We start from the raw sequence: 10,410 nt of genomic DNA on the forward strand, positions 1-10,410 counted from the left end.
ACTTCCAAACTACCTCATATTTTCTCTCTTTTAAATCTAGTAACTACAGGACATGTTTTAGTAACGCTGGATATCCCTTATTAACTCATCAATGTTGGCAGAACTGGTTTCAGATACTATGCACCTTTTAAAGGGAATGAACTGGAAACTTCAAACTAAAGTCTTGCATCCCCCTTGATGTTTTTATAAATGTTACTTGTTCTCAGGTCTTTAATTTGTAGATTGTAAAAGGTAAATTAGTTTTTTTTCCCAATCCTATTTCCCTATATTTTTGTGTCTAAGTGACTGATGGGAACAACAATATTTGACATTGGTCCGGTATGAAGCGAGATCGCTGCTGTCAGCAGTCAACAAAACAAGTTACAATGTAAGTTACCAGGCAATTGTGCACCCTCAATTTACATCCACAAAAGTGCTTGTTTTTTCACTGACAGGTTCAGATAATTCTAAGTGTCTGACAACATTATTGAAAAGATTTCTAAGGAGGTTGACCTTTCTGTTAGCGTAAGATTCCCTTTTTCGAACCAAAAAAATCTGCGAAATTGCTAAACCCACAAGACTCCATGTACATTTTCAGTAATTTTATCATCGTAAAATACACGTCATTCAAAGTCAACAGGAACAACAAAACTATGAAAAGCCGTTTTGGTTCGTCTTTAAACGTTGCCAACCATCACAATTCTAGTTTTGGTGGAAATAAACAAAATGAACAGATTTACATGTGAAAATATGTTGGCTCTATAGGGGAGAGCCGGGACAGTTGAAACACTTTTTAATTAAACGTAATTAACAAAGCGGTCTTATCACACTGAAAGCTGATATTTTGTCACTAGCAACTTACACGTGTCATCTGTCAAATACAGTTGTATTTTTAGCTTTGGACAAAACCGTTCAGGAGTTATTACAGCAACAGTGGGACGTGCGTAATGTTTCATCTGTCCCTCCTGGACGGGACGAATGAAACAGCACGCGGGGACGAATGAAACGTACAGTTTGAGCCATATAAACTTCCAACAACTTTAATATTTTACTGTATTTCATGGATGGTACTTCCAAGAGGTGTTATTATAGATAGATTGTTTTAGGACTATGCGTCTTTGTGAATGTCTGTTAATAACTAATTGCCGTCATCCTGAAGCGCGTATAAAGCGGTTATTGAAATATCATGCACTGTGGATGATTGTGCTGTTTTCATAGCTAGAACAGTAAGTTTTTCTATTTATATCATGTTTCTATTGTAGAAAATGTCATTTCACTAGGTTTCGACACGGGTTATACCACTGGACATCCAAATAACGCGCCCCAACCCGTCCGTCTCCATAGGATAACATGGGAAAAATCGACCCCCCCTACCTGGTGGGCTCAAATATATTTTCATCTTTCTAAACTGCTTTTCCTTGTCTCACCCCATAATAATTGTACGAACACAGATATTTGTGCATTTACTTAAATCCATGGAGTTCCCCAGGTCGGGGACGGTTGAAACAGCTGTTCAACTTCCCGACATAGATATATGACATTATCGCCTGTTTTGCTTTTCATGTAAACAGCATGAAATTGAAAGTCTGGGATGGTGAGACCACTAACTGGTCTACTGAATAAGCATGCAGTCAAACCTTTAAATAAAAAACCCTCGTTAATAATCAAAAAAATGTGACCGCCAATGAAGTTTACTTTTGACCATCAAAACGCGTTTATCGGCTGTAACTCCGCGATGAAAGAAAATAACAGGAAGATATTTGGCTGATAGAAGGAGGTTAACACGCTCTATGTTCAGACCTAAAGAAGTCTGTCTATCATCATTGCACTCGGAGAAAACTGGAATGTTTCATCCGTCCCGCGTTTCAATCGTCCCGGCTCTCCCCTACACGCTAAAAGTTTTGTTTTTAAAATGCAGTCTGGTGGGATTAGCTATAGTGATACTGCTGCTAGAGCTGTTTCTGATTAAACAAAGAGGATTTAACTCTTAAGAAAAGGTCTCTCTCTGTAGGGTTCCTTTTCATAATGTTGTCAGACACTTATAATAACCTGAACCTGTCCGTGGACAGAAATTGACGATGCACATTTGCCCTTCAGGATTACATTGCCTCCTGGTTCACGGCTGCTGGTTACAGCGTTTTTGCTCAATACTGGACCAATTTCCAGGTTGAAAAAGAAACAAAGTTATCCTTTAATCTTAAGGAGACTGCCTGTTTAAATTAGAATTAAATAATAGTTAAAAAATAAATAAATATAAAACTATCCAGTATTTCACAAAAAAACACCAGATAAGATTAACTATTTTTGAAGAGATATGATTTTTCTCATTTCCTATGCTGTTAATTTATGTTGTGAGTAGGGGTGGGCGGATCGATCTAAATATTGATTGTATCGATGCCAACGCTGGTATTGGTATTTGATCGATACAACTGTAATTGAATCGATATTTTAATTTAGATATCTCTCCTCTACGTTCACTATACTTTGCTTGTGTCTTCCACCTTCCTGAGCAAACGCCGCTTTCACATCTTGGCCCACATTGCTCCACCTCCCCCTCCTGCTCCTCTGCTGTGATTCGTTGTTGTGTCGTCACGTGACTTACTGACACAACGCGCAGAGGAGCAGCGACTCGCTGTATTCATTCTACAGTGCCTAATAACTAAGAATTTTGTGCACTTCAATACATTAATAAAAAAATATTGCCTAAAGAATTGATCATTCATTCACCTCAGAAATAATGAAATGCTCTACCCTACACAAAAGTATTTTTTTAAGTAAAAAGTATTGTATTGGTATCGGTATCGGCAATACGGACCCTATATGTATTTGGTATCGGATTGATACCAAATTTTGCAGTATCGCCCACCACTAGTTGTGAGCCCTCAAATTTGTATTGCGACTTCAAGAACAGGAACCATTGGATGACACAACATGTTACTTTAATTTAATATTTTTTATGGGTGTTGTTAACACTTCAATCACATCTCCACTCCAGCTCTTTACTAACACAAACACATGAGAATGGCATTGATCTTCTCATCTCATTTTTGGAAAAAACTGAAACAAATCAAATATGCTATTACCCAAAATGTGCTTTTATGTGTATGAATTAAAGTTAGAATTAGAATAGTTATATCTAGGAGACATTTATGTTATGGTGAAATATTGGAATGGGGTGGAGAGGGTTAGTTAAAAAAGTTCAGGAAAACTCATAAGGACTGTTATATAAAAGGTGTTTGAGGAAGGTGAAACGTTGGATCATTTTGGGGTGACATTTAGGACAGCATGCAGGGCTTTTGGTCCCCGAGGAGAAAGATGGCAATGTGACCCACACAAAGTGAATGATCAGGAGCCACGCTTCAGGGGACTTCAGGTGACTTCATATGACATCGCAAAATGGCTGCCTAGGGAAGCTTTGACACCAAATGAATGAATGAATGCGGAGAATACCTGGCTCCACCAACAAAAAAAGTCAGCATCACTTTGTTTCCATGCCCTTACAAAGTCAATAAAAAGTGTGAAATACGTGTATATCTTACTTAAAGGAAGTGCAAGGGTATTTCAGAAAAGCAGATGAAGCAAGTCTAAAATTTGATGAAGTGCTGTCATGTTAGCAGTGAATGGCTTTACCTTATCTTCATTGTGTTTTAATGTTGAACCCATATCATGTTCTTGTGAAAAGGAGGGCTAGTTGTACAGTTTATGTAGGCCTTTATCATTTATCCAACTGGTTTTCATTTGATAAACAGTTTTTACAGTTGAATTTAAAGTACAGAGCCAGTAAGACACACACACACACACACACACACACACACAAAAATTAAAACAAATCCATCTGATTGTTATGATGTTATGACTAAGTACAAATCCAGTTTATAGCCTCAAAAAAATCTGTGTAGCAGCATTGTAGTTTCACAAATTCTTGATTATATAACTATATGTTATATAACTATATTAGGGATGAGCGAGTACAGCATTATCTGTATCTGTATCTGTTTAAAAACATGAATTATCTGTATCCGGATCCGTACTCGGAGTGGGCGGGGCCTAAACCGGAAGTGGTCCGATTTAGGTGTCAGGTTCCCCTTCGAGGGGAACTCGAACTGCGTCGGTTACGACACTATGGGAACGCCTTTAGGCATGACAGGGCTGAATGCAAATGAAAACTACTCCAATCCTATTGGTCCTAGTGAGAACGGTAGCATGTGACGGCATAACCTTTAGGGGCATATAAGCACACCAGCACATAGCTCATTGCTTTTTTCTATTCCAGCACGTTGGTTGATGTTGGTTTGAATAAGCTCCTGTATCCTACTCACCTGGAATAATGTCCGAGCGCTTGACCGGTTCCGGAGATGTGTGCTCCTCCGCCCGCGTTTCATCACGGTAGGCGATTCTCACGAACTGTGTGTTGCTTGTTGGGCCTGTCGCACGCCACGGCAGCTTTGAGGGGGCTGTTTGTGACCATTCAGGCCCTGCCATGCGGGTACTGGAGTCCCGCGTGGCCCTCTTTTCAGTGACGGACAGATACGCTCTCCCCGTGGCTCGGGCCCCGCGCTCGCTGAGGGCGCACGTCGGGTCCGGTCATGGTTCGTAGCAGATCTGTTGGAGGGTTCCGAACGGCTGGGCCCTTTCTCGTCCTTCGTCTGCCGATTCCGACTCCCCTGGTCGTTACTCGGCTTCTTCTGTTCGGACGCAGGCTAAGGCGGGTCACGCTCTGGCTCTAGAGCCCTGTGCTTGCGCCATGGAAGAGGTTGAGGACTTCCGGGTGTCGGACCGACGTCATCAGAAGGCGCCGCGCCGGACTATGAGAGCTGTTGGATGTGGTGACTCGGGCCGTGGCAAAACTCGGACTGGATTGGCCACAGGCTGTGAGGGAGCTTAACGCTGGTGGCAGGCTGGATGATCGCTTCCTGCGGAGCCACTCCGTGCCCCGCGCCCGATTCATGCCGTTTTTTTCCGGATTTGCACAGTGAATTGTGTAGATCATGGGATAAACCTTATTCTGCCCGGCTTTCTACTCCCCAGCTGCTGGAGTTTGGCAATGTGCAGGTAAGGACTGCGGCTACGGGACGATGCGCGGGTTGAGACTCTCTTGCTAGTTACCTCTCTTCCCAGCTGACGTCTTCTTTTGGCAAGCCGGCGCTGCCGACGGGTCCGTGTCGGGTGACTTCCTCGCTGGTGGGGAAGGCGTATATGGCGGCAGGCCAGGCTGGTGCGTGCTTGCACACCATGGCGGTTTTGCAGGCCTACCAGGCGGACCTGCTGCTGGAGATGGACGAGAGAGGAGGCCCCTCTGAGGAGGAGTTGGCGGAGCTACGCCGGGCCACGGATCTTTCGCTTCGTGCCACCAAGGCTACGGCCCGGGCTGTGGGTCGCTCCATGTCTGCGTTGGTGGCCACGGAGAGACACCTTTGGCTGAACCTTTCGGACATCAGGCAGAAGGACAGAGAATTCCTTCTGGATGCGCCGGTTTCTACTACGGGCCTGTTTGGGGAGGCGGTGAACTCTGTCGTCGACAGGTTTCGCCATGTGAGGTCCCAGGGGGAGGCATTCCAGCAGTTTTTCCCTCGCCGGACTGGATCCCGCTCTGCTGGGTCGGCTGGCCCTTCTCAGCCCTCTACCAGCTCCCACCGCCGGCGCCAGAGACAGAGTGTGGCTTCTCGCGGTCCCCCTCGAGTGGCTTGGGACGCTGGGCAACGCTCCCGCGCACCCCCCCCGCAGGTCGGACCTGAGGGCCGTCATCCGGTCTCGGAGGGGGAAGGCGAGGCGGTCCTGACTGTGTGTTGGCCCCCGAGCCGACTGAGGTCCCCTCCAGGGCGCCGCTGGCGTTGTTGTCCGCAGCGTGGCGCTCGGGACGCACTGGCCGCCGCCGGCGGGCCTTCTCCGCTCTGCCTTCCCCGAGGGGTGGCAGTGGGCCGGAGGTTCGGCTCCTGGACTACAGGTCGTCGGCGGGTTCTTCCTGGCAGCCCGCTTCAGGGGCTCTTCCGCGATCGGCACGTCGCACTGGCCACCAGCCCCGAGGGGTTGGTTCCGCTGGCGGATTTTGCAGACGCTTGGCGCGGTTTGGTGAACATGTCCCCATGGGTTCTGCGCACTGTCGTCGAAGGGTACAGGCTGCAGTTCCGGGTCCGCCCCCCCGGCTTCTCTGGGGTGGTCCGGACTGTGGTGCGCCCGGACCAGGGCCTGGTGCTGGGACTGGAAGTGCGCTCGCTGCTGGAGAAGGGGGCCGTGGAGCTCGTTCCCCCGCAGGACAGCGGGTCCGGTTTCTACAGCCGGTATTTCCTGGTTCCAAGAAGGACGGGGGTCTGCGCCCTATTCTGGATCTGCGGGTTCTAAACCGGTCTCTGAGGAAATACAGGTTCAAGATGCTCACCATCCCCGCCATCGTGTGTCACATCCGGTCCGAGGACTGGTTTTTCACCGTGGATCTGAGGGACGCTTACTTCCACATCTCCATTCGTCCTTCCCACAGGAAGTTCCTGAGGTTCGCCTTCGGGGGCGTGGCGTACCAGTATCGGGTTCTTCCCTTCGGCCTGGCACTCTCCCCTCGCACTTTCACCAAGTGTATGGATGCGGCGCTGGCCCCTCTGCGGCTCCAGGGCATCCGGGTCCTCAATTACATCGACGACTGGCTTATCCTGGTTCAGTCTCGGGAGTTGGCGGTTCGGCATCGAGATGTCGTCCTTGCTCATCTTCTTCGTTTAGGGCTGAGGCTCAACGAGGGGAAGAGTGTGCTAGCACCCACCCAAAGGACTGTCTTCTTAGGGGTGGTGTAGGACTCGTTGACAATGCTGGCACGTCTGTCTCCGGCTCGTGTCGAGTCCCTTCTGGCCGCGGTGAAGGGTGTGAGGCTGGGCCACGCCATCACAGTGAAACACTTCCAGAGGGTGTTGGGCCTCATGGCGGCTGCTTCCAGCGTGATACCTTCTGGTCTTCTGCACATGAGGGCCCTGCAGTGGTGGCTGAAGTCCAAGGGGTTCTCCCCGAGGGGGAACCCATTCCGCCTGATACGGGTTGCGCACAAATGTCTTCGTGCCCTGTCGGTGTGGAAGAAGCCTTGGTTCCTGTCCCAAGGACCCGCGCTGGGGGCTCCCTGTCGCCGTGTAATCGTTTCGACAGACGCTTCCCTCACCGGGTGGGGCGCGGTCATGGACGACCGCTCGGCGAAGGGTGTTTGGCAGGAGCGTCACTCGTCATGGCACATCAATTGCCTCGAGATGCTGGCCGTGTTCCGAGCTCTGCGGAGCTTCCTGCCTGCACTCCTGGGTCATCACGTGCTGGTCAGGTCCGACAATACAGCTGTGGTGGCCTATCTGAATCCAGATAGGATTCTGCAGACTGGCGCATCAGATCCTCCTGTGGTCCCAGCGGAGACTGCTCTCTCTCAGGGCGATGTTTATCCCTGGACTTCAGAATCAGGGTGCGGACCTGCTGTCGAGAAAGGGGCTGAGGCCCGGGGAATGGCGGCTCCACCCCGAGGTGGTGGAGTCCTTGTGCGCAAGGTTCGGACCTATAGACGTGGACTTGTTTGCGTCTCAGGAGTCTACGCACTGTCCTCTGTGGTTCTCCCTGACGCCGCCGGCCCCGCTAGGGCTGGACGCCATGGTGCGGGAGTGGCCGAGGCTGCGTCTGTACGCTTTTCCCCCAGTCGCCCTGCTCCCGGGGATCCTGGAGAGGGTCCGTCGGGAGGGCATCTGCCTGCTTCTGGTAGCTCCTTTCTGGCCGACCCGGGTGTGGTTCTCGGACCTGATGGCGCTCCTGGACGGTCTGCCGTGGCGCGTCCCTCTGAGGAGGGACCTGCTATCCCAGGACGGGGGCCGGGTTCTTCACCCTTGCCCCGCCCTGTGGCGGCTGTGGGTCTGGCCCTTGAGGGGGCCCAGTACCTGGAGGCGTGCCTGACGGAAGGAGCGGTCGAGACTCTCCTCAGCTCCAGGGCCCCGTCTACACGGAGGATGTATGGCCTGAAGTGGAACGTCTTCTCTGCCTGGTGCAGTGGACGCATGCTGGACCCAGTTACCTGCCCGGTGGTTCGGGTGCTGGAGTTTCTGCAGGACCGCTTCTCTGCGGGCCTTTCCCCATCCACCCTCAAGGTTTACGTGGCAGCCATTTCGGCTTTCCACGCCCCTTCGGGAGATGGGTCTCTGGGGAGACTTCCCTTGGTCGTGCGGTTTCTCCGTGGGACCCGGAGGATGAGACCTGCGACTCGCCCTAGGATTCCCACCTGGGATCTGGCGGTGGTTCTCGAAGCTTTGGCTGAGGCCCCCTTCGAGCCCGTGGAGTCGGCTGAGGCCAAGTTCCTGACCCTGAAGATGGCCTTCCTCCTTGCTATCACTTCTCTGAGGAGGGTGGGGGACCTCCAGGCTCTTTCGGTTGCTCCCCGGTGCCTGGAGTTTGCCCCGGGTAATGTGAGGGCCATCCTGCACCCCATTCCGGGCTACGTTCCCAAGGTGCAGTCCTCTGTTGCAGGGCCCATTGTACTGCAGGCGTTTCATCCTCCCACCTCATGTGGACGGCGGAGGACGGAGGCCCATTTGCTCTGCCCGTCAGAGCGCTGAGCGTCTTCGCTCTGAGTCCTCCCGGTGGAGGAAGACGGACAGTTGCTGGTGTGTTTCGGGTCCCCCAAGCTGGGTTCCCCGCTTCCAAACATACTATCAGCAACTGGATTGTTCAGACTATCTCCCTGGCCTATCAGTGCGCGTTTGCCTCACCTATGCTGTACGGGCTCACTCCACAGGGGCATGGCGCCGCTACTTACGGCTCTCCTCTCTGGGGCGTCTCTTCAGGGGTTTGTGATGCAGCTGGCTGCCACTCCTCACACCTTCTTCAGGTTTTATAGTCTGGACCTTCCTCCGCTCCGGCACCCGGGTGCTCTCCTCCTAGTCGTGCCCAAGGGTTGCTTGCATGCTGGGCAGGCGGGGTTCGGCGCGGGTTAGTGGGTATCTCGTTTCCATAGTGTCGTAACCGACGCAGTTCGAGTTCCCCTCGAAGGGGAACGTCTCGGGTTACGTATGTAACCCTTGTTCCCCGAGATAGGGGAACGAGACACTGCGTCGGTTCGCCGCCCCTCGCCCCGCTGGAGTGCCTTGCTTCATAGTAAGAGCTAAGAGCTATGTGCCGTGTGCTTATATGCCCTAAAGGTTATGCCGTCACCATGCTACCGTTCTCACTAGGACCAATAGGATTGGAGTAGTTTCATTTGCATTCAGCCCTGTCATGCCTAAGGCGTTCCCATAGTGTCGTAACACGACGCAGTGTCTCGTTCCCTATCTCGGGGAACAAGGGTTACATACGTAACCCAGAACGTTCTCTTGAAAGTGCGGGGCTTAACCGTTGTTATTTAAGCATGCAATTGATATGAGTTGATAAGAAATTGTTATATTATTGCTGATTTGAAATCTATATACATGACAGAATCAGCATTCAGATCAATGGTGTGTCTGGTAACAACTATATAGGCCTACAGTATATAACAAGTTTTGCAACAATAATACAGCAATGTGGTTGCAATATTAAGTAAATGTAATAAACAAGAGTTTCATACTCATAATAAACTATATTTTTTAACTTTAAATTTTTCTATTATCAGTGTGATCAATTTTTTTTTATTGGTTCTTTTTTTTTCCCACCAGGTATTGTGATGTCTGTGCCTAGTGAGTGAAGAATATATATAAAGATATAGATAGATAGATAGAAATAGATAGTATATCTATCTACTATCTATCTATCTATCTATCTATCTATCATCTATCTATCTATCTACTATCTAATTATATATATTATATATATATAGATATATATCACACACACACTACCGGTCCAAAGTTTGGGTCCCTTAGAAATTTCCATTGCACTCCTTATAGACAGAATACCAGCTGAGATCAGTTGCCTTGTTTTTTAACCAGGCAGTAATCAGATTACATTATGTGCTGACATAATTGCAAATAGGTTTGCCAGTGTTTTTTAGTTATTTTTTAAAATGAAATCAGATTAGTAAACATAATGTGCCTTGATGATTGAATGAATGGTTGTTATAATGGGTAATGTAGATACTGCATTAAAGATCAGCTGGTATTCTGTCTATAATGGAGTGGTATGGACATTTCTAAGTGACCCCAAACTTTGGACCGGTAGTGTATATATATATATATATATAGAGAGAGAGAGAGAGAAACAAAGAGAGAGAGGGGGGCGGGGGGTTGGAATGTGTTTGTGTGTCTTAATTTGTAATATTATTTATTTATACCGCAACTGCCTTTTATTTTTTTTTATAAAACACAGCAAGAAAGTTTCAGACATTCAAAAAAACTGGTTAGAGCCAGCAGGCAGTTTAAAAAAAACAACAAAAAAACTCCGACATCAGAGATGCAACCCGAGTCCCATTCTACCGAGCACTATGTCTGAACAAACTCCACGGTTACCAGAAGTCTC

The 10,410-nt window shown here is 48.9% G+C and overlaps 1 protein-coding gene across 1 annotated transcript; it reads left to right on the forward strand.

Annotated features, from left to right (window-relative positions):
- The first annotated feature begins 5,211 nt into the window (after positions 1-5,211).
- LOC116685985 (uncharacterized) lies at positions 5,212-7,881 on the forward strand. The gene is given in 3 exon segments (XM_032510915.1): positions 5,212-6,283; positions 6,286-7,301; positions 7,303-7,881. Coding segments are annotated over 3 exon segments (2,667 nt in total).
- The last annotated feature ends 2,529 nt before the right edge of the window (positions 7,882-10,410 follow it).

This window comes from Etheostoma spectabile, unplaced genomic scaffold (genome assembly GCF_008692095.1).
Source record: "Etheostoma spectabile isolate EspeVRDwgs_2016 unplaced genomic scaffold, UIUC_Espe_1.0 scaffold280, whole genome shotgun sequence".
Classification (NCBI taxonomy): domain Eukaryota; kingdom Metazoa; phylum Chordata; class Actinopteri; order Perciformes; family Percidae; genus Etheostoma; species Etheostoma spectabile.